The sequence below is a fragment of the Monodelphis domestica genome, chromosome 6 (assembly GCF_027887165.1).
Source record: "Monodelphis domestica isolate mMonDom1 chromosome 6, mMonDom1.pri, whole genome shotgun sequence".
Classification (NCBI taxonomy): Eukaryota; Metazoa; Chordata; class Mammalia; order Didelphimorphia; family Didelphidae; genus Monodelphis; species Monodelphis domestica.
In genome coordinates this window covers 250,532,912-250,556,822 of record NC_077232.1, presented here as the reverse complement: position 1 = coordinate 250,556,822, position 23,911 = coordinate 250,532,912, and the positions used below count along the sequence as shown (strand labels likewise).

General features: G+C 42.6%; 1 protein-coding gene across 1 annotated transcript; it reads right to left on the bottom strand.

Annotated features, from left to right (window-relative positions):
- Positions 1-328: 328 nt before the first annotated feature.
- On the bottom strand, positions 329-10,606 carry PLA2G12A (phospholipase A2 group XIIA). Its single transcript, XM_001362540.4, has 4 exons — positions 10,132-10,606; positions 4,539-4,615; positions 2,584-2,749; positions 329-1,659 (listed from the first exon to the last, which is right to left on the bottom strand). Exons 1-4 carry the CDS (start codon positions 10,352-10,354, stop codon positions 1,541-1,543), a joined length of 585 nt encoding a protein of 194 aa, XP_001362577.1. The 5' UTR covers positions 10,355-10,606; the 3' UTR covers positions 329-1,540.
- Positions 10,607-23,911: the final 13,305 nt, after the last annotated feature.

Here is a 23,911-nt window from a genome sequence, read left to right as displayed (position 1 = left end):
TCATGGACTAATGTAATTTGCCATTGTAGAAGAGAAAAAGGAAAGGGCTAGCTAAGGTCAGACATCACTGAAATGCACCAAGAAATCTGATGAGGGATGTGGAGGGAAGACTGTAGGGCAGAGGCAGCACCACTTGACAGTGGCCATTTCTAAGGGGTGTCTGAAGGTTTTATGGAATGACTTTTAACATTTGGATGTAGATATATAAAGAATTTAGAGTGACTAATGAACAAGTAATTTTTATCGTTAATAAGCGATTTATAGCATTCTCATAAAATTATCTTTGATCTCATCCTCCTTTCTATCGAAAACAGTGAAGGGGAAAAAATTATCCAAATGGCAAAACATATTTTTATTACTAAGATTAGTTTGAATTTATGACTTAAAAAGAAAACCAAGAAATATGAACAGAAATAAGTGCAGAAGAATCAAAAACCCAAGACAAACAGTTATAATGTTATCACAAGCAACTTAATCATTAAACTCACCAGAATCCATTCTTTCTCCCAGCTACCTATCTTAGCAACATGGGTGCTTAGAAAAATATACATTCACATTGAACACCCTGAAAAGATGCAGTCCAACAGATGTGCGTGGCTGTGCTTCAAGTTCTTGTCAAATCAAAAGGGTTATTCTTGTTTGCATCCCTGGGCATCAGATAAGGCCTGGCCTTTTGGTTAATGCTCCTAAAGGTGTCCCTGTTTACACTTTCTATCTGACAAGAGAAGCAGATACACACTAGATACATGATAACTTTGTCCCTGAGGCTGAATGTGCTCTTACTATGGCATGGTTTAAACGCACTGCAAAAGGAACAGATGCTATACATTTAGCAAAAGTAAACAAAAAACAAAAGAACAAAAAGCCCACTAAATTTCAATCCTTCAATGTACCAAAGTGCAAAGGTTTAAGGTTACTTATAGTAAATGGATCCTTTTCCTAAAGCCAGGTTTTTCTCCCTTCTCCAGCTGAACGAATATTGAGCTTTTAAACTTGACCTACTTTTTTAAGAGGGGAGGAAAAGAGAGGCATAAAACATTCTGCAGGTATGGCTTTCTGTCTCTCCAAAGTTTCTATTACTACCCAGGCTCTCTCGCCGTTAGTCACAGTGTTTTGGCACAATAAGGCAATATCCCAGGAATACATATGAAAGAACAGGAATACATTTTACGGGAGTTTGTTCAGATCCGAGGGGATGTGTGTAAAAAGAGCTCACATGTACACAGTGCTTTAAGGTTCATAAAGCATTTTCCTCCCAAAAAGCCCATGAAGAAGGCACTGTCAAGCCTATCCTTGTTTGAAGGCGAGGAAAACAAGGCTGGGAAGGAGAGGACACTTGCCCTCAGCCACCCAGATGGCCAATACCTTCAGGACTCCTCCTACTGGACCACGGGGCCTCACCTCAAACAGCTGAGGCTTCAATGGCAAAGCAAACCTTTAGTTCTTTTCAAAGCCACCCACAAAGAGCAGGTTTTGCCTGGCCCTGGCCTGCAGGCGCTCAGTCTGCAGCAGGCTCCTCTTCACCTGCGGTCAGAGGCCTCTAAAGGTCAGTTTTCTCTTCATAGCGGCATTTACAGGCGGCTCTCTGGCTGTCCAGGTATGGCTTACAGCCTAAGTGTATAACACCATCAAATAAGAGCTCCATCGCCGATTCACATGCTGCGGAACAAGCAAACACTGTTAGTGCAGGGAAGGCAGGCTACAGACGACAAGGTGCAGCGATCCAGGCATGCTTTAAAAGCTATACCAGGGCAGCAAGGTGGCCCAGTGGAAAGAGCACCAGGCCTGCAGTTGGAGAGAACCTGGGTTCAGATGTGTGACCCTGGGCAAGTCACTGAACCCCCCACTGCCTCACTCTTGCCCTTCTGTCTTAAAGGATGCTACTAGGACAGAAAGGAAGGATTTAAATAAATAAAAAGTAAAAGCTATACCCAATTTCTCTTACCAAGATGGCATGCCTCACTTGGATCTCGATCTAAGTTCCCCTCCTTGTTAGTGCATTCCCATGTCCTTGAATCCCTGTGTCTATGTGCTGACCTATTTATGTAATTCACAGATAATCCCAACCCATTTTTAGAACCCTCATGTGGTCAGTCAGGACTGTGACAAGTAAGAATTCGGAGAGGCAGCGTTCTGGGCATTAAAATTTCACTTATTAATAGATCACCCAGTGTAAATTCTCTTGGTAACCACAGACAATTTATCCAGTTGCATCATTTTTTTGGACATTTTTATTTAGTCAATTTAGAACATTATTCATGTTCTTCCCCTCCCTCAGCCCCTCCCGTAGCTGACGCGTAATTCCACTGGGCTTTACATGTGTCCTTGTTTGCACTAGAGGTCTTGAATCGTTAAAGACCCCTTTGAAAGCTCCTTATTCATCCCTCCCCCCTAGCTAGCTAGTCTCGCACATCTCTCACTGCACGACACCTAAAGAGGAGGTGGACGACAATTTTCCAGGCCCGCCGGGGCTCCCTCCCAAGGGTGGAGGTGTCCCCATGGTCTCCTGAGGTCTTTCTCCACAAAAGCCACCCCAGCGTAAGAACAGGTTCTCTCCCCGCTCCTCCTCCCAGCCAGCCTCACCTTGCACACTGTGGGCCAAGCCCAGCGTTTTCTGTACTTCTCGGCAGATCTTGGAGAGGCAATAATGAAACTGCTCATCGCAGTCGTTCTTGGTGCTGCCACAGGTCTCGTAGCATCGGTCATGATGATTGCAGCACCGTGTCACCGAAGGGATGCCGACGTTAAGCTAGAAACAGGGTTTTCACACATGTGAGCTTGCTCCATCGATCAAAGTCTCGTCCTCTGCCTAGAGAAGCCCTTCAGACAGCATCCCAAAAGCACGACCGGGATGGTTACCAACGCCCATGGTTACCCCCAAGGACAGCGTGCACCCTTCTCCCCCACAGCTGTCTCTCTGCTCTCCCCATGGCCCTTCTGCAGCTCCTGGACCTGTCCCCAGAAGACCCAAAGACCCCTTCCAACATCATTATCTACAGCAACCCAAAAGCTGGGGTTTGGCCAGTCTGGAGAGCAGCCTAAAACCGTACCCAAAGGGCCACTGACTACAGAAAAAGAGCAGCATCAAAAGAATTAAAATTAGCCACAACAATGTGAAACATTTAAAACAGAAGCATGCTTGTCGAAGCGCTGACCAATCATGACTCTACAAGACTGAGACGAGGCAGGTCTCTCCCCTTGTGGCAGGGACACGAAGGCCCACAAGTTTGGAGAGGTGTATGTTTTTTTAACCCCATACTTTTCATCAGAGAATCAGTGCTGCGTATTGGTTCCAAGGCAGAGGAGTGGTAAGGGCTAGGCAATGGGGGTCAGGTGACTTGCCCAGGGTCACACAGCTAGGAAGTGTCTGAGGCCACATCTGACATCTGAACCCAAGGACTTGTCTCTAGGCTTGCTTCTCTATCCACTGACCCACCTAATCATCCCTCCAATATGACATTTAGAGGTATGTGAAGATTGGATTTGACTTTCCCTGATTGTAACAACGAAGGTACTTAGCTCTTCCTTGATTGTGAAGATTAAATTGTAATCTCTGTCGATTTTCAGATTTTAATCCCCAAAGTGTACACACAGTACTTAAAGTTGAGTATGGAGATCTACCAGTTTTGGATTTTAATCACAAAAAGTTGTGAATATCCATTTCATACATTTAGTGGGAGGTCTGTGATCCATGTGTGAAAGAGTGGGCAAGGGGGCGGCTGGGTAGCTCAGTGGATTGAGAGTAGGACTAGAGACGAGAGTTCCTAGGTTCAAATCTGGCCTCAGATACTTCCTAGCTGTGTGATCCTGGGCAAGTCACTTCACCCCCATTGCCTAGCCCTTGCCACTCTTCTGCCTTGGAGCCAATACAAGGTAAGGGTTAAAAAAAAAAAAGTGGGCAGTCCTAGAGTGGAGTGTCAGCTGTGATTGGTAGATGTAAAATTTAGGGGCAGTGACATAAAAGAAAAAGGTCTTGAAAAGTGGAAACAGAGACATACAGAGGGGCACTGGACTTGGCCCTGGAACTAATACTAACTCTCTCTCTCTCCCTCCCCTTTTCTCTCTTCCTTAATATCCTCCCTCTATTGTCAAAATAAACTATCACAAGTTCCATTTTACTTTAGTAATTCATTTTTGGAATTTAGAAATTAAATCCCTGGTGACCAATTAAATATTCAGTCCAACCATAAATTTAACAGGTACAATGTTTTCTTTTTATCTACAGTTTATGTACCATTAAGTTACACATTTATAATATCAAGAAATAATTTAGTTCAAACTGTGTAAAAATCATTGATTGGCAAATAACACAGTTGAATAATAAAAATATTCAATCATTATAGTTCTAATTAGAAGTACTGCCTGATTTTATGTAACAACCACAAAATACTGAGAGGATGGATAAATTTGATTCTTATAACATCTATTAAAAGTTTCCTGCAACTATACAGATACTTAACTGATTGTCAAATATATAACCTATTCTGTTTTTATGCAGTTGGCCACAGCATTTAAAAAATAAAACCAATAACACTTACATGAACACCAAACACCGGAGAACCACATCCATTGGGAGGTGAGGGTTTATATCCATAGCGAGGGACAGGCTTAGATCCTAAAAAATACAAATAACACTGTTACATTTCAGTTAACTACTTCACAATGATAAAATATAAGTTTAAACTACTAAGGAACTGTTATTCACAAAATAATTTTTTTTTTAAAGTGCAGAATGGGGGACAGCTGGGTGCCTCAGTGGATTGAGAGTCAGGCCTAGAATCAGGAGCTCCTGGGTTCAAATCTGACCTCAGACACTTCCTAGCTGTGTGACCCTGGGCAAGTCACTCCATTGCCCAGCCCTTACTGTTCTTCTGCCTTGGAAATGATAGGATTAATTCTTTTTTTTAAAAACCTTTAAAATGTTATTTATTTATTTAATTTGAATTAGTCAATTTAGAACATTATTCCTTGGGTGCAAGAATCCTATTCTATCCCTCCCTCCCCTGCCCCCACTCTTCCCATAGTCCACGCATAATTCCACTGGGTATTACATGTGAAATCAGGATTAATTCTAAGAGAGAAAGCCAGAGTTTAAAAACAAAACAAAGAAGGTCTTCAAAGTTATCCTGGACATCAACAGAAGAACAAGAGACGCCATCTGGGTGCTTTAGCCCCAAGTCCTATTAGCAAAGGTCCGTCTCTGGAGGAGCTATGAGGGTTAGGGACCCAGACAGGGTGCCCTGGCTCCCCCATAAGGCCTATTCTCCAACTGGATAATGGCCTAGAGTCCAAGGACCTCCAGGTGGCACAGTCGAGGCTGGCGTGGTAGGCAAAGATGGCCCCGGTAAGCAGGGCTCTGGCCTCCCGGACAATCATCTTCCAGGCTCACGCCATCCTTTCAGGTTCCTCTTTGGCCTAAAGTACCTGGAGCTCTTGCTCTTAGACAGGCTTCTTAGATTCTAGCTGCATCTCCCTTAAACAGACAACTTCATGATGGTGCGGATGGCAGGCATCTTCACAGTCATACCAGCGACAGATCTTTTTCAAAAGTACTACGTATCAGGGCTCCTTGGGAGCTAGCTCATGGAGAGCTCCAGGCATAGAGATGGGAGGTCCTGGGCACCTCCCAGACGCGGGGGTGGGATGGGGGAGGAGTGTCGCTTAACCCCATTGACCAGCCCTTCTTGCGCTTCTGCCTTGGAGCCAATACTTCGGAGCGATTCCAAGACAGAAAGTGAGGTCAGGGTCGTGTAAGTCATTGCTCAAAGGGTCTCCCATGCAAATGGAAGATCATACAAGAATCTGCCAGGTGTGATGGCTCTCCTCACCTGTCCAGCATCAGGAAACAAAGCTGGAGCGCCACATCCCAACAGGGATCAGGTGGACCTCCTACTTGTAAATAACAATGCAGAGTCAAAGGAAGCCCGGCAGATGTGGGTTCAAGGCCTTTGGGACACACTGACTGTGGGTCCTTAGTCTTTGTGTTCTAGGCAGCTCACACTGACAGAGGACCCTGGAACTCCTCCGACAGTGCCCACGATCGGTGAAATCACAGGCCCCATCCCCAGCCCTCTCCAAGAACAGGCACATGGTAAGTGTGAGAAGGCAAAGACCCTTGTAGACCCAGAAAAGGGGAGCCGCTGATCCCGCAAGGAGCGCGGAGGCCACAAATTTAATGTCTAAATGGTGCATTCATTATTCACAAAATGTTTTTTAATTAGAGGAAAGCTTCCAGAATATCTCTAGAAGATGTGAAAAGACCAAAAAAGACAGCAGCTTTTTTTAAGACGGAGATGGTACATAAATCAACATCATTCCTTCAGTCTGTGCTGAAGGTGCAAGGACAAAAATGCATTCAAGAAGCCCACGAGACAAGAGACAAGTGTAAGCACAGAGGAAATGGCCACAAAATAAACACAAGATACTTTTGGCGGGGAAGCAGAAGGCGGCAGAGACTGGGAAGCGGCCCTCAGGCTGAGCTAAAGGGGGTACAGCTATAAGAAGGCGCCCAGGACAATGCAGGGTCCCCCACAGCAAACAAGGCCAGTTTGGCCCGGTCATAGTGGGACAGGATTAACAGAGAATAAGACACTCCTCCCACGGCTGCACTCCCCACACTGCCACATTTTCTTTGGGGGGTCCTCTGGGGATAAGTGGTCTCCAGTAGAGAGGTGGAACGGGCAGGCCTGCATGTGTGGCCAAAGTGAATAGGACCCGGTGCGGGCTGAGTGACTGCTGGCGCCCCGTCCGGCTCAGAGCTCCGGTCTGAGTCTCCCCTTCCTTTCAGCTTCATCTCTCTGCAGCTCTCTTCATGCACCACTTCCGCACCCCCAGCCCCAATTTCTCTCCCTCAGTTGGGGGCGCTCCGGAGGTCTCCCTTTGTGTTTCTGGGAGATCTCTTGCCCGTCACCTTTCTCTCTCCCCAGTTGAGGCCTCTGGCTTCTCAGTGAGCCTGAGGAGAATGCTTCCAGCTGGCCCTTCCTGCCTCGACCCCCCCCCCCCCCCACTTTTGGAAGGCGAAGGTCCACCGCGCTGCACCTCCACAGCTTGGCCTTCCCCCTGATGTGGCTGCTGCCCCTGCCTCTGGGGCCTGTGCCGGCTGTGCACACTAGACTAGCCTGCGGGAGCTCGCCTTCATGGCCCCAACCCTGGGCCCTGTGCTCGGCCCGCAGCGGGCCCTGAGCCTGTCTAGAACAGCCTCTCGAGGCCGCGGGAGCTTCAGCAGCTCAGGGCTCGGTGACGTCCTCTCCAAAGCCCAAGGAAATGGGAGTCAGCGGCTGGCGGCAGGGCACAAAGGCTGCCCAGAGGCCTTGGCGTCCTGGGCCGCCCGCTGCCCTCCCCCTGCCCTCCGACTCTTCTGAACAAACTTAGGCTGGGCTCCAGAAGCAGATTCTTGGGAGTTGTACCCCAAGGGCCTAGCACGGAGCCTGGCTTGTAGCAGGCGTTTGATAGTGTTTGCTGACTGACTGGGGGACCTTTCCCCAAGGCAGAGCTGGAAGATCGATATGTGCTGGGGGGGGGGGGGGGGGTAACCTGGCCTGAAATTTGAAACTGAGCCTGAAGCTTATGTAGCTCATCTCTCCCAGTCCTCCTGCCTGCCCTGCCAGGAGGACTTACACATGAGGAAACTGAGGCAGAGAGCTTAAATGATTGGAAAGAGAGGAAGAGGGTGAACATGGGTTTTTGTGACCTGAGGTCAGTGTGATATCCACTGCAGGCCATGGGAAGCACAACTCCTTCTCAGCCCCTGCCCCTGATGACCCTGTCCTGCCACCTGGGGTTACACATGCATCATTGGTGGCCTTGGGGGTGAGGGCCATAGCACAAGGATTCAGAGCAACCTGACCTCTCTCTGAGCTCTTCCTTCATCTATTTAAAAAAGAAAACGTGATTGGACTGGATGGGATCCTGTTCCCCACACAGATTTGGTTTTCCCCCGAGAGCATCAGGCATCTCCAAAGCTCCAGGAGCTCCTTTCACTGGCCCACCACCCTAGAGGCCTCAGTAGCCTCAGCCCCAGATTTGTGACATCTAAAACCCCCGAAGTCCAGCTGGGACACCGGCTCACTGAAAACCTTCCACGGCTCCTAGGACTCCAGATCTGGCGCTCTTTCCATTGTGCAACACTGTCTCCAAGCCCAGGGCACTTGGTGCAATGTCAAAAGTAATTACGAGCAGGGGGACTGAAACCCCATAAGCAGTATTAGCTATTATTCTGTGAAGATCAGTTTAGCTGAATTTCTTCCCTCTCCTTTCTCTTTTCTTTTTTTAAAAAAATCTTTGTTCTAAGGGATAAATCCCTGGGCAGATTCAAGTTCAAATCCTACTCATCTAGGCATGGAGGCTCAATTCTTACCTAAGGTTTCCTTGTCTGTAAACAGGGGAGAAAAAGCCTAAGCTCCCAAGGGGATTGTGAGGAGCTGAGATCAGGCGTAAAGTGCTTCTTTGCAAACCATAATGGGTTATAGAAATGCTCTGGGCAATATAAAAACAAGAAATGGCAGTCAAATCTATTTTAAAAGATAATAAAAGTAATGGAATATGTGTGCAGAGCTGGTTACAGGGGTCTCTACTCCTTCTGCCAAGGGGATGGCCCTCCTAAATTATTTCCTTCATAATTAAAAGACAAAATCAACCAAAGATGCCCCCCTCCCAAGAGCCCTTCATCTGCTTCATCTGGGTCCCAGAACACGAGGGCTGTTTTCTAGGGACTGTGGCATTAGGCTGGGAGAGATTATTAGCCTTTTATGGTGTCATGGTTCCCTCTGGCAGTCTGCTGACTTCTCAGAATCATGTTTTTAAATGTATGAAACACACCAAACTACAAAGAAAACCAATTACACTGAAATAAATGACTGAATATTAAAAAAAAAATTCAAGCATGGAACTTCGAATCAGAAAGGCCTGAATTTTAATTCAGGCTCAGACACATCCTAACTAACCTTACTCAACCAACTCCAATGGCTCCCCATTACTTTCAAGATCCAAGGACCCTCTGTTTGGCTCCTTCCTTCCTCTTCCATCTCCCCACCATGGTGTCCCCTCTAAATTCTCTCAGACTCTGGCCTCCTCTCCGATTCTTCCTTGAACCAGACCCTGCACTTAATTCATACATTTTCCTTCTTACTTCCTCCTTGAGGCCTCCTTCAAGCCTCAGCTAAAATCCTCCTTTCAGTGGGAGTCCTTTCCTAGACCCCCAAACAGCTTCCATTTACGCCATAGAGAGCTTGTGGGGACCCTGATTTTTGTCTCCCCAATATGGATGTGAGCTCTTTGGGGGCAATGACTGGCCTTTTCCATTCCTTTGCACTTTCAATACTTGGCACAAGGGCAAGAATTTAATCCATGCTTGTTAACTGACTGTGAAAGCTGGGCCAGTCACTCGACCTCTCTCAGGCTTGGCTTCCTCCTCAGTAGAATGAGGGCCACAGGATCCTTGGGAAGATTGAATGAGAGACATATGGAAAGAACTCTGCATTGACAGCACTCTATGCAGAATGGTTTTCTTTTTAAATGAAAAAATGTTTAATGATTTATTATTTATAGTTGTTATATTTATATTATTACATTTATATTTTATAAAATATAATTATATTTACAATTAAATTAAAAAAAAACAACAAACCTTTACCTTCTTCTTAGAATCAATACTGTATATTGGTTCCAAGGCAGAAGAAAGGGCTAGGCAAAGGGGATTAAGTGACTCCCCCAGAGTCACCCTGCTAGGAAGCATCTGAGGCCACATTTGAACCCAGGACCTCCCATGTCTAGGCCCAGCTGCCTCTGTAATAATAGTAGAAATGGTAATTCTACCAGCTCCCAGACTTGCGCTGAGACGCAGAGACAACACATGTGAAGCCTTTCTTCAGCCTAACTTAAGCGCTCTAGCAGTGAAAGTGACGATCATTCTAAGTAAAGGGGTAGTAGTGGTGATGATAATGGCGATAATAGCAGCAGCTCCCGGGCTAGTTGCGCTCCAACTTAAATTAGAAATGGCATCTCTAGCAGTACAGTTGTTAGTTAGCAGCAGGCTGGGAGCTGAACCGCCGCCTGGGCTTCCCGCAGCGGTCCAAGCGGCGTCCTACGTCCCCCTAAGGAGGCAGGAGACCCCGCCGCCGCCGCCGCTCTTACCGTCCGCGCACTTGTACTGGCACAGGCCGTCCTCGCCACCCAGCAGGTCCAGAGCCGCGTTCAGGTACGTGTCTATGCGGTGCACACCGTTGCGGATGGTCTTGAGCGTGGCCCTCCAGTCGGTGGGGGCCTCCTCCTGCGGGCAGGCGTGGGGGACTGCCCCGAAGAGCAGCAACAGAGGCAGCAGCAGCGCGGCCAAGACGGGAGGACGCCTCCGCTTCATCGCTGCCCCCGGGCCCGCCAGGACCCTGACCCCGACTCCTCCAGGGGCGGCTGTTCTCCCGGAATCCGTCGCGCTGCCGAGCTCAGCCGCCCGCCCCGGCTAGCTCCATGCTCCGCTCGGGACAAAGCCGGGGGTCGCGGTTGCCCCACAGGTGCTTTTCTGGCTCAGCGGACAGAGCTCGAACTAGGAGCCCTGCACGCTCTACCTGTGGTTCGTGCGGCGTCATCCTTCCTCTCCAGCGTGCTGATGTCACCTGCGTGCTGGTGTCGCGTGCGTCACGCGGGAGCAAAAACAAACCCAGCTGGGAAGGAACTGGGAGAGCGGGGCGGGAGACGCTGAAAGAAGCGTCGCTTTGGAAGCGGCTTATTGGACGTGGCCAATTAGGGTATATGTTACTTTCCTCCACTCCCTCCTTCTTTCTTTCCTTCCTTCTCTTCTGCACTCGCATTAGAGGCATCCCCTGGTGTCTATCTTTCACCTTTTCGCTTCTCCTTATACGGTTGTTCACTGATTGAGATCGTCCATTTCTGTGATTTTAATGACTTCTCCCTCTTTCTTTCTCTTCCTTTCTTCCTTTCTTACCTCCTTCCACTCTTCCTTTCTTCTTCTGCCTGGCCTTTATTTCTTCCTCTCCCTCCCACCTTTCTCCGTCTCCTTCCCTCTCTCCCCTCCTCCAACATCAGAGAGATCCCATGGCTTCCGTCCTTCACATTTTCGCTTCTCCTTATATAGTTGCTTCCTGAATGAACATGTCCATTTCTCTGGAGATGAGTAACATTTTTTTTATCGTTAGTCTTTCAGAATTGTCTTAAATCATTGTATTGCTGGGAATAGCTAAATCTTTCAGAGTTGACCAGTATTGCTGTTACTGTGTATGATGTTCTCCTGGTTCTGCTCTCTTCAGTTTGCATCTCTTCACACAAACCTTTCCAGATTTTTCTGAAAGAATCCTCTTCATTTCTTAAAGCACAATAGCATTGCATTATAATCATACACCACAACTTGTTCTGTCATTCTCCAACTGATGGGCAAAACCTGAGTGCCCAATTATTTGCCGCCACAAAGAGTTGCCATAAATATTTTTGTACAAATAAGTCCTTTCTCCTCTTTTTTGATTTCTTTGGGATACAGAATATTGTTGGGTCATAGTCCATTGGGCATAGATAGTTCCAAATTGATCTCCAGAATGGTTGTATCAGTTCACAGTTCCACCAAAAATGCCCCAATTTTGTTATATCCCCTTCAACATTTGTCAATATCCTTTACTGCTATATTAGTCAATCTGATAGGTGTGAGGTGGTACCTCATAGTTGCTTTAATTTGCATTTCTCTAATCAATAATTTAGAATAATTAAAAAAAAAGACTGGATAGCTTTGCTTTCTTCATCTAAAAACTGCCTGTTCGTATTCTTTGACCATTTATCAACTGGGGAATGGCTTGTATTCTTATAAATTTGACTCAATTAAATGTCATTTTCAATGATAAAATCATATAATTTTCTGATGTTGAACCATATTACAGTGCCAAGATCTTGGGTGACATGAACTTTCTCTTCTGGGTCTTTAGGGGCTGTGGCTTTAACATCTGGAGGAACAGTTGCTAGGCTGCATTTCCCCAGAGGTTGCTCCTCAGGATGATGGCTGAGGACACTGGATTAGAAACAAAGCTATTCCAAATGCTCTTGAGTTCAGGATCCTGGGCTGTGCTTGCCAAAGTCTGAGGGGAGATAGTGGATAAAATGGTGGTAGTAGTTTGTCTTGCTGGCACATACTGCCTTTTATTTCTCCCTTGGGTGCCTTGCTGCTTCAGTTAGCAAAATGCTTTATTGTAGAATATCGTAGACATCCCCAGATGATGTCTGTGAGGACTGGGCCTGAAGAAGGAATGATGGTCTGGGAGGTGTTGCTACTCCCAGAGCTCCTGTACCTGCTTCTCTCACAGGATGCCATGATGCTATAGCTAGGCTCACTTGCCTGCCCTCTGCCTGGCAGCTGGGCGAGAATGTTATTGACAGAAGATTGTCCAGAGATTAATTTTTTTTAGCCACAGAAAATTCATTTAATTCTCTCCCATAGCATGGAAGAGTTTTGAACTGCATTGGGGAAGAAAGATTCTACACAGTTGAAATCATGGATCCAACTGACTTTTGCTAGAAATCTCTACTGGGATATCCCAAATTGAGGTCATTATCTTTCCTTCACATTCCATCAATCCATCTATCCAGGGCATCTTGCTATATGTCCTGGCACTGTCAGCCACCTGCTTCCCACCACCACCTCGCTCCTTTACACCTCAAATACCTTCTTGGGATAGGCCAATATTCACCACTATTCTCTTCCCTGCCCCCTAAAACAGGAGTTAGGGTGTTTTTTCTCTAAAATGTGACAAAATTGTCCCCAGCATTGATTAGTCCAAAGGGCCAAGGCTCATGCTACATCTCCTTTGACACATTGTTCTGGTAACCTCTGGCCTTATTGGCTTCTTCTTCACCTAAGGGCATATAAATGCCCAGTCACATGTGGTCAGATGTCCCCAGACTTGAATAAGTCACCATGCCCTCTCCTGCTAACCAGACACATTTCTATATAGAGACTAGGGGATTTATAACTATCTGAGCTAAGAACTACTGTATGTATCCTTGTTGAATATTCTTTCTGTACTATGGTTAAGTAAATATCCTTTTAGTAACTGTTCAGTGACCTAGAAATGCCTCATTTTGTCCATGATCAAACTCACAGTGTGTCAGCTTGAATCAAGTCTACCTTTGAATCTGGCCCATAGACAACATGGCCCCTCCTTGGAAGAATTAATCAACTCAGGTTTAGAACTCTTTCCCTAGGGCTGTGCAGTGCCAATTTTGAATTTTGCCTGGCACATAGAAGGCACTTAATATTTTTTCATTCATTCATTCATTCATTCATTCATTCATTCATTCATTCATTCATTCATAAATCCAACCCTTCCTCCTAACGCCTGCATTTCTGACCAGGTATAAGGAATTCAATTAAGGGTTTGACTAAGTATGTAAGGATTCTAAAATAATCTTGTGGTTGCCCTTTATTAAAATAATTAACTTCTTAAATAAAAAAGAATCTGTTAGTAGTTCTTAATAATTTAATATAATATAAATATAATAAAAGAAAGAAATATAAGAGGGAAATAGGAAATATTTCCTAGATAAATAACCTAACTAAATACCCTGCACTTGCCAAATCAAAGAAATTCAGCTCAATTCTGACAAAAGCTCCCTTAGGTCCCAATCTACACATGGAAGTCTGATAACCTCTTCAATATAGGTTTCACCAGTATAAGCCTCTTCCTTCAGTTCCAGTCCAAGATCCTCCAAGCTCCAGATTCAGGTTGAAGAGGACAAATACCCAGATAATTTGAGTAGGACAAGATGTTCCTAGAGCAGACACATCTATCTTGTTAGGCAATTCCTCATTTTCCTCATGAAAATCTTTTTTGTTTGAATCTTTAAAACTTAAATCTTGAAAATTTCTTATCCCTTTTGGACAGACATCCTCTGCTGATGATCAGAACACTGAATTTTAATATTTTCTGAACCTTTTGATATCTATTTTCCCCAAATCTAGAGTACATATTAGACTACATGTCTTTCCTCTCTCCTGCCAGCAATTCTGTCTATGATGGAATGCTTACTTTTCCCCAAAGTTCCCATCATTTCTCCTTCAAGAGCCTGGTCTTCCTTATTGCTCAAGTTCAGGACTAGAATAATTATTCTTCCTTACTACCTCCTAAATCTTTCAAACTTGTCATTAAAGCAATAAATAATTAAACAAATACTGCTGCTTGTACCAGAGAGAAAGTACCAACAAATACCCAGATCATTGAAGCCCCCTCATTACTATTAATGTTCTCCTCCTCCATATTTATGACTTCATCTATTTTTTCCTTCTGTCCATGGAATCTTTAGTGTATTCTGATGATGATATGAATTTTGTCTCTTCTTTGATTATTGTCCCCCCAAACACATTTTATTATGTCACCCTGAATGTGTGTGTGTGTGTTCAAAATATGCAATGCAATTCTACCATGCCTTGTGTCTGTTCTATTCCTCCTAAATAACACATATCTTCCAAGCACTTGTTGCAGTCATAAGTCCTATTCCACCATGTCTCCGTGTTTCCTTTGTGGTCAAATCTGTATCCTTTCTAATTTTCCTATTTATTTAATGTTCCTAATTTATTCTATTTAGCAATAGCTAATATTTACATAGTATTTTAAGGTTTGCAAAGTACTTTACAAATAAAATCTCACCATATCTTCATAACAGACCTGGGGGGTAGTAGGTACTATAATTATCCCCATTTCATAGATGGAAAAACTAAAGAAGGTAGAGGTCAAGGAATTTGCCCAGGATCATACAGCTTATAGGTATTTGAGACCAGATTTAACCTCAGGTCTTCTTGACTCCAGGCCCTTTATCCATTGTACCACCTGCCTCTTTCAATAGGAAGAGTTTCAAAGCTATCAGTTAACTGTCCCTTCCTGTAGAAAGAGTTTCATAAATATCACATAACTCTAAATGCTCTAAAACTCTATAAACTCTAAATCAGGATTCCCCTTCACTTCCCTTTTTAGCTTTGTTTTCTCTTTCAATCAGATGTTCCATTTGTAAGGGGCTGTAGATGATTAGGAGACTTCAATCAATTGATTTTCCTCCCAGCCTATTTGAAATTTCAGAATGCAAAGGGAGGTAAAAAGAGATCATACTATATTGTGGTCTTAACTAAGCTAAAAGATCTATGTATCTTTCCTTCCCTCTGTGAAATGTGCAGACTTTTTCCATTCAAACTTGATAGAATTATCCAGCTTCTAGTCATGGTCTAACAAAAGACTCAGCCATAGCCTTGGTAATCTTTAGAAAGGAAGACACACTTTCTAGGAATTCAATGGAAGCTGGAGATAGCTCTGAGTAATGTAGGCTTTGGAAGTGTAGAAAAGAATCTCAGCTTTGGAAGAACCCAGAGCTTGAACACAATTTCATCTTCTCCCTCTTTCAGTTAGCCATTGTAGCTTGCAATAGAGATACTTGCCCTGTAGGAGGCACTAGACTGAGAAAGGAGCAAGGCCTTGGCAGTCAAGTCAAGAGAAAGCTCTGAAAAGGGCTCTGACAGACAGGAAGAGAGTCCAGTTAACAAACTGAGCTGTGCTCTGTCAGGCCTAGAGCTTTGATTCACTTCACCACAAGTTCCCTGTGGTGCCCCTCTCTACTAATTTGTTTTATGTGCCCACTTATAGGTAGCTATGAGAGAGATATTTATAGCTACTGTTCTTACCATGCCCTTTTGGTAAATGCCTTTCTCTTGAGCTAATTGTAACTTCTTGCTAACTATGAAAGGTAAGCACTCCCATTGGGACTTATGAACTGTCATTTTCAAGAATAACATGTACCTAAGAACAGTCAACCCCTTGGGATCCCAACCCCCAGATCTGAATTGGGAGCTTGGCCCAGAAGGTGTTTTTTCAAGAAATACTTTGTTCTCCATGATAATATGGAGAATAGGGGGAAGCTTGCTCCAGCCCTCTCACATTCTTCTCCATGAATTGGGCACTTCAAAATAGTCCTTGTCTCCATACTTTTCAGAAGTCAGATGCCCAGTCACTGACTTACTTTGTCTAAAGTATCTAAGCTGTATCTTGGCTAACCTGAGTGGTCAATGGCTATAGCAAACTGCCTCTTCACAATGCCTTTTTTCAATGCTGAATCTAGGGGGCCCTCAGGAAGCTCCAGTTATTATGGGTAGGTTTTCTGCCTTTTGTAAAACTCATAGCTGCTTTTATTCAAAAGCTAGCACATCCCTACTACATCATAAGGCAAACAGAAAATATAAAAAGGAATAGGATCCACTAGTAGATATCCAATTGTATCCGAATCCCCTTGCAGCTGATGGACAGATAGTTCCATGTACTGGCACCTTGGTTCTCAAATAATTAAGATATCAGCTATTAGTCCTTAAATTATGATCCCTCCTAGGAGTATTGAAATTTGAAAATTAGATAACAGAAAACAAAAAATTCCTCCTAATTCACAAAAAATGAAGTGATAATGGTTGAAATGAAAGTTAATGGTAATATGAGGTTGACATTTTAGAGCAGAGATACACCCATTTTGCCCCTTAAAGGCCATCTGCAGATAGCAGAGTCTTCCCATTAATTCTATACAGGAAAAAGAAACCCATTTAATGGAGCAGAGGTTCTTAATCCTTTGTGTGAATGCATGTAATAGACCCCTGTGGCAGATTGATACAACCAATGGACCCCTCCTCAGAACAATGTTTATTGCTTGCATTCTTATTAAGGAAATGCTGAATTTCAGTTAGAGGTTAATGAAAATAAAGAGCTTATTTTTTCCTCATCCAGGTCCTGAAATTTACCTGTGGATCCTTTGGGGTTCCCTGAACCCCAGTTTAAGAAGCCATGATTGACACAAAAATAATTCACTACTAACTAATAAACACAATAACCTACCATGGTTATAGAAGTTTCATGATGAAACATGCCATCCACCTCCAGAAAGAGGCAATAGATTCAGAGTACACATTGAAGCAATTGGGGATGGGGGTTGGATATGGCTAATTTGGGGATTTGTTTTGCTTGACTACATGTATTATTATAGGTTTTGTTTTTCCTCCTTTCTCAATAAGTGAAGGAGAGAAAGGAAGAGAATTCAGAATAAAAATAAAGCTCAATTGATTTTTAAAAAAGTTTACTTCAGGATACATTTTTACCTCAACCAAAATCACCATAGAATAGGTAATACTTAATTTTCAAAGTGCTTTCATAGACATACAAATACACACACACACATATATATATATATGTATACATGTATAGTAATAAAATTGCTTTTGATCCTCTTAATGCCATTGTGAATCAGGTTAAGACAAATCCCTATCTTCATTTTATCAATGAGTAAACTGAGTCCTGGAGTTGTTCCAGTGTAAATTCTTTATGTATACCTTGTCTCCTGGGTTTAGGTCATGAATTGAAAAATCTATAGATCCTGCTTGTACTGCAGCCCCGGATTCATGGAGTTCTCATAATTTTATCAGCAATTCCTGTATATAGGAAGCAATAGAAGTATCCCCTCCTAATAGTGCTGTATATGCAGGAGAAAAAGACTTAGCCTGTATAGGGGGATGTCCAAAAAGTATCTCAAATGTTGAAATGTATAGATCTCCCCTGGGCCTGCTTTGGAGATAAAATAGAGCTAGAGGGAGAACTTCAGACCATTTTTTTTTAAATTTTATAGTATTTTATTTGATCATTTCCATGCATTTTTCATTAAAGACAAAGATCATTTTCTTTTCCTCCCTCCCACCCCCCCGTGGCCGACGTGTGATTCCACTGGTATCATATGTGTTCTTGACTTGAACCCATTGCCATGTTGTTAGTATTTGCATCAGAGTGTTCGCTCCGAGTCTTTCCTCTGTCATGTCCCCTCAGCCATTGTAGTCAGGCAGTTGCTTTTCCTTGGTGTTTCTATTCCCTCAGTTTGTCCTCTGCTTTTGGATAGTGTTTTTTTCTCCTTGATCCCTGCAGATTGTGCAGGGACATTACACCACCACTAATGGAGAAGTCGATGATACCACAGTGTGTTTGTCTCTGTGTACAATGTTCTCCTGGTTCTGCTCCTCTCGCTCTGCATCACTTCCTCGAGGTTGTTCCAGTTCACATGGAAATCCTCCACTTTATTATTCCTTTGAGCACAATAGTATTCCATCACCAACACTTCAGACCATTTTAAGTGAGTCTCAGTGCACAGTTTGCCAATCATAGGTTTAACTTCCCTGTTCATTCTTTCAACTTTGCCTGAGCTCTGGGGATGATATGATACATGGAATTTAGGAGTTATCTCCAAACAGGAATAAATTTGGGACAGGACTAAATCAGTAAAATGAGTTCCCCTGTCCAAATCAGTTCATGCTGGCAGGCCAAAGCAAGAAATAATATATTTTAAGAGTACCTTGGCAACAAAAGCTGCTGTGGCTCGGACGGTAGCAAATGCTTCCAGCCTTGCGGTCAGTTGATCTACTATGACTGGACAAAATTTATAATGCCCAGCCTTTGGCATTGTAATGAAATCAATTTGCAGATGTTCAAAAGGTGTGTAAGCCAGAGGGCGCCTACCAAATGCTTTGCCATTTTTGATTTGCATGTTGATTATATGCTTGGTAGGTGGGGCAGGCTGCACACACTTTAGAGGCTATAGTAGTTATACCAGGGGCTATCCATACTCTTTTAGCAGAGTCTACAATACCCTGCATGCCAAAGTGACCATTTTTATGCACAGATTGGCATATTTGGTAATAAAAATTTCTAGGTAGCAGTGGTTTTCTTTCAGATGACACTCATATTCCATTAATCTGTTTGACTTTGAATTTTTGTTTCCATTTTTCCACTTCTTTTTCATTATAGGAAAGTGATAACTGATTCGTTACTTGAAGCTAAAGTTAAAATTAATTCAGGCCCTTCTAGGGCAGTGAGTTTTGTGGCAGTATCTTCCCCGGGGCTGTGCAGTGCTGATTTTGAATTTTGCCTGGCATATAGAAGGCACTTAATATTTTTTTTATTCATTCATTCATAAATCCAACCCTTCCTCCTACCTCCTGCATTTCTGACCAGGGGATTCACTGTCATTCTTCCAGTCATGCAGGATTGCAACCTAGGAGTCATTCTTTACTCTTTCCAGCCTTCCCCATAGCCCCCTAAATGTTGTCAATTCTGCTGCCTCAAGCATCCTTCCTATTCCTTTCCTCTTAACTTACCCTATTCTATGTCTTCAACCCTTCTTCCTTAGAAGATTGATAGTTGAGGAAGGGCAGTTATGTGGCTTAGTGGATTGAGAAGCATTCCTGGAGACAAGAAGTCCTTGTTCATTTTCCCAATCACTATTCAGGATCAAATGAAATCATATATGTAAACTGCTTTGCAAATCTTAGAGGGCTAGATACACATTAGCTAAAAAACCTATGAATCTGTTTTTTTTTTTTGCAGGTGAGCTAAACTAGGTTGACATTCACTAACAAACCTCAAACCAGTCACACAGCCTAATTAACGAATTGATCATGTTCTAAAGCTTGTCTCTTAGTTTACCTTAATTTTTTAATATGGAGTGTGTGAGTGTTTAAGAAGGACTAGCACCTCTGGTATAAGGGCTTGCCCAGACCTTTTTAGGGTTGCTCATCCACATTTAGGGTTTACTTGGTATTCAGATCTCACCTGTGGTTCCAAGAAACTGTAGATCACAGTGATCAAACCCCAGGAAAACCATCTTGGCAGGTTAAACCAGACTGGGGTGAGAGTAACTGTCAAGTCTCAATCCCATCAATAAGTTAGGGGGAAGTGTCAACCTCAATCAAGTGAAGACTTCCCTTGATGGAATGGGCAAATGAAAGCAACTTGTTCCAATGGCTATAAAGCCAGCTGAAGCAAGTACTATGGGGTGTAGTCAAACATGGAAGATGCCAAGGTCATCCACTGCATCCTGGGCCATTACCAGTCATCTTGACTTTTACTGCTGGATCCTGATGACCCTGGAAGAGAGTTTGAGGCTGATGACTTTATGCATCTCTGCCTCACTTAAATCCAACTTGTACACAAGTCATCACCCTGTGATGCCATTGGTCCTCTTTGAAGATATATTCCTTTTTATCCCCATTTACTTTTCTCCAGATATCTATTAACTTGAACTTTTCTAAAATGTCATTTACTTCTTTCTTGTTTATTTTTTGGTAAGATTTATCTCGTTCTTACAGGGGAAGGTTGAGGTCTCCTAACTAGTGTAGTTTTATTGCCTATTTCTTCCTTAAGCTCCTTAAGTTCCTCCTTTTAAAAATCTGGAGGCTATACCATTTGGTGTGTATGTTAAGTACTGATATTACTTCATTATCTATATTGCCTTTTATCAAGTTGTAATTACCTTCTTTATCTCTTTTAATCAGATCTTTTTTTGCTCTAGCTTTGCCTAAGATCATAATTGCTACTCCTGCTTTTTTTTAATCTTAGTTGAAGCCCAATAGATTCTTCTCCAGTCTCTTACCTTTACTCTGTATGTGTCTACCTGCCTCAAATGTATTTCTTATAAAGATTATATGGTAGGATTCTGGTTTTGAATCCACTCTGCTATCCACTTTGTAGGAATTAAATTTTAATGGTTTGACTAAAATATATGAAAATAAATAAATAATGTGGTGGTCACCAATTTAAAATATGATAGCTCAAAGTCAAAATGACTTTAATAGCTTTTATTTACAAAAGAAGTAGAAAGAGTGAAAGTAGAGAAATACAAAAAAGGAATAGAGAAGATGTCTAGCGTATCACACTAAAAATTGCTCTGATGCTCAATTCAGCTTGGCACAACTTGTTCAACCTTTCAACTGAAGTTAAACTCTCTCTCCAGAAGACAGGAATGAAAGACCAGCTATTCACACACCCAAGTTCCCTCCAAGAGGCAGGTCAAAATGATGACTTGAGCTGAAGGTGACTCCTGAGGCTGATTTTCTTCCTTGAGCCAACCTTCTTCTTGAAGCTGACTTCCTTCTTGAAGTTGAACTTCCCAGCCCCAGCAATACAGGGCCTTTTATAGTGGCTTATTGAACCTTCCCCTCTTCACAAGGGCCAATTACAGCTTCCAAATTGCCCAGCACTGCCCAGGGGGGCAGTGTTTGTGGGATCCACTTCTCACTTTCTGGAGGTGTGAATTCTCATCAAAAGGGTTCACAGTTTCCTGGCTGATTGATTTTCTGAGGATGTGAATTCACTAAGTGGTTTGTGAGCTCCTCCACCTAGTTCAAGTTTGTGTTGATTCAGTCAAAAGGTAGACAAAGGAGAGTTAATCCTGTTTTCACAATATAGTGGGTTACTAAGTAGGGGTACTTGAGTTATTGTTAACCAAAATGCTAACTCCAACTAGGCCAATGGTTCTCAACCTTTCTAATGCCATGACCCCACAATACAGTTCCTCATGTTGCGGTGACCCCAAACAAAAAAATTATTTTGGTGGCTACTTCAAAACTGTAATTTTGCTACAATTATGATTCGGAATGTAAATACCTGATATGCATTATGTATTCTCATTGCTACAAATTGAGAGGTTGAGAGCCGCTGAACTAGGCAAAGAGAATAAAGGATTCCCTTTTTACAAGTGCAAACTCAGAATAGATGAAGAGAACCAAGAATTTCCTTTCACAACTTCTATTTTATGGGTGAGTCAATCCCATTTACAGTCACAGTTATTATCATTTATGCATTCCACTCCATTTTGTTTTCCCCTTTTAATCCTGCCCTTTCTCCTTCCACTCTGTCCTTCTACACCAGTGTTTTGCTTTTAATCCCTCCCTCCATTTTCCCGCCCTTATATTAATTCTCTCCCCACCACCCCATTGGCTCTCTGAAGACAAAGGACAAGCAGCATTAACAACAAAATTAAAAAAAAAACCAGATTCAAATGTCAAATCTTACTTCCTCTCCTATAATAGTAATGTGATGGAGGCAAATAGAAAAACTGATTTGCTATGGCTATGGCATACTTCACAGAATATATATTTTCTCCAACAACAGCAGCAATGCTACCAGTTAAGTATGGCAGGCAGAACCGTGGCTTGGCTAGGTGAGTTGGAGCCTGGGCTCTGGCTTCCTTTTATGTTCTGTGTATCTTTCCCTGATTAAAGGTAATTAAATAGCAATCCAGAAATATACAACCTTCATATTACTAAATCTTCCTTGTATTAGGTCCAACCTAATTCTAGTGGGTTTCATTTCCCCACTCATCCTAGTCTATATCACCTCTTCTATGCTCCCCATTTGCCTCAAAGATGCTACTTTGGTCCAGCAAGGAAATCTGTGCTCAGTGCTTTCTTGTTAATTATTCCACTCTTTTTTTTAACCCCTTACCTTCTATCTTTTAATCAATACTATGTATTGATTCCAAGGCAGAAGAGCAGCAAGGGCTAGGCAGTGGTGGGTAGTGGTAGGGAGGGGTGTGTTTGAAATGACTTGCCCAGGGTCACATAGTTAGTAGTGTCTAGGGCCATATTTGAACCCAGAACCCCCTGTCTCTGGGCCTGGCTTTCTATCCACTGAGCTTTCAATTATCCCACTCCTTAAGATGAGCCTCCTTTCAATCTCATCTGCCTGGATTGGAGCAATTTCCCAATTCTTATTTACCTACTATTTACAACTGGATAGGCAAAGTGAGTATGAATTTCCAGGTGTTTTTTTCTCCTAATAAAAGACTAAAATCAAAATGTAAAAACAATCCTAAAACAGTAACTGTAGATTTATTCTACATTTGCATTTTTATAAATATACTGTTTTTTATTTATGTCATGCTTCCTTAAAGATGAATTTCCCTGAAGTTAAAGACTGTCTGTATTCTCTATATGGTCCCTAACATATGAATGCCCAACAAATTTTGATAAACATTTGAGTATGCTATAACAGATGCTAAACTCAGAAGCTACCCCTAAGAGTCTTAGTGGAAATAGTGATGAATTTTGAATCAGAGCACTTGAGTTCAAATCATGTCTCTATAATTATTATCTATATGATTTTGGGCTTCAGTTTCTTCATCTATAAATGAAAGGGTTATACTGGATGATATCTACTGTAATTTCAAGCTATAAATCTTATGATGCAGTCCAGATGAAAAATTTTAATGAATATGAATTATGGGACAGAGCAATGTTAAGGTGAATGAAATGTAACATTTACTGATTGTAATGTAACATATTAACTTGGGGTTCTGGGAAACTAATTGATGATGCAATCACTCTGTGGTATCTCAGTGTAACAGAAAATCAACAAACTACAGCTGATCAAGGACGTGAGCAGTCAATTTTTAAGCTTTCTTTTTTCTTATTCTTCTTCAAATCATTGTGACTGTGATTTTGTGATGAATATTGAGCAGAAAAAAATGACAAGTGGTAAAAGAACGTTCTGGAATATAAACTTTTGGAGGGCAGGGACTGCTTTCATTTTTTCCTTGAATCTCTGGCATTTAATATGGTGCTTGTGGGCATCATAATCATTTAATAAATACTTGTAGATTGATTGTTACTCATCTCTTTATAATTATTATAGTCATTTTGTCCTCCTAACAACCCAACACTTCATCCATAGTTTCAAGGTCTTTTAAAAAATTTTATTAACATGCAAAATACATTTCTATATTAGTCACTGTTGTAAGAGCACACTCATACAAAACTAAACCCCCCAAATAAAACAATAAATACACTGATGTGAAAGATAGTATGTTTTGTTCTGCATCTGCCCAACTGTAACAGTTCTTTCTCTGGAAGTGGATAGCATTCCCTGTCATAAGTCCTTCAGAATTGTCTCAGATCATTGCATTGCTAAGAGTAGCCAAGTTTTCACAGCTGATCATCATTCAATATTGCTGTTACTGTGTACAATGTTCTCTCCATTCTGCTTATTTCACTCTGCATCAGTTCATGCAGATTTTTCCAGCTTTTTTTCTGAAATCATCTTGTTTATCATTTCTTATAGCACAATAATGTTCCATCACC

What these genes read in the sequence shown, in the direction of transcription:
- PLA2G12A (XM_001362540.4), bottom strand. Translation starts at nt 10,354, where the DNA reads ATGAAGCGGAGGCGTCCTCCCGTCTTGGCCGCGCTGCTGCTGCCTCTG. An exon ending in CCAGTACAAGTGCGCGGACG is followed by an intron (nt 4,616 to 10,131) that starts GTAAGAGCGGCG and finishes TGTATTTTTTAG; the next exon opens with GATCTAAGCCTGTCCCTCGC. An exon ending in CTCCGGTGTTTGGTGTTCAT is followed by an intron (nt 2,750 to 4,538) that starts GTAAGTGTTATT and finishes CCCTGTTTCTAG; the next exon opens with CTTAACGTCGGCATCCCTTC.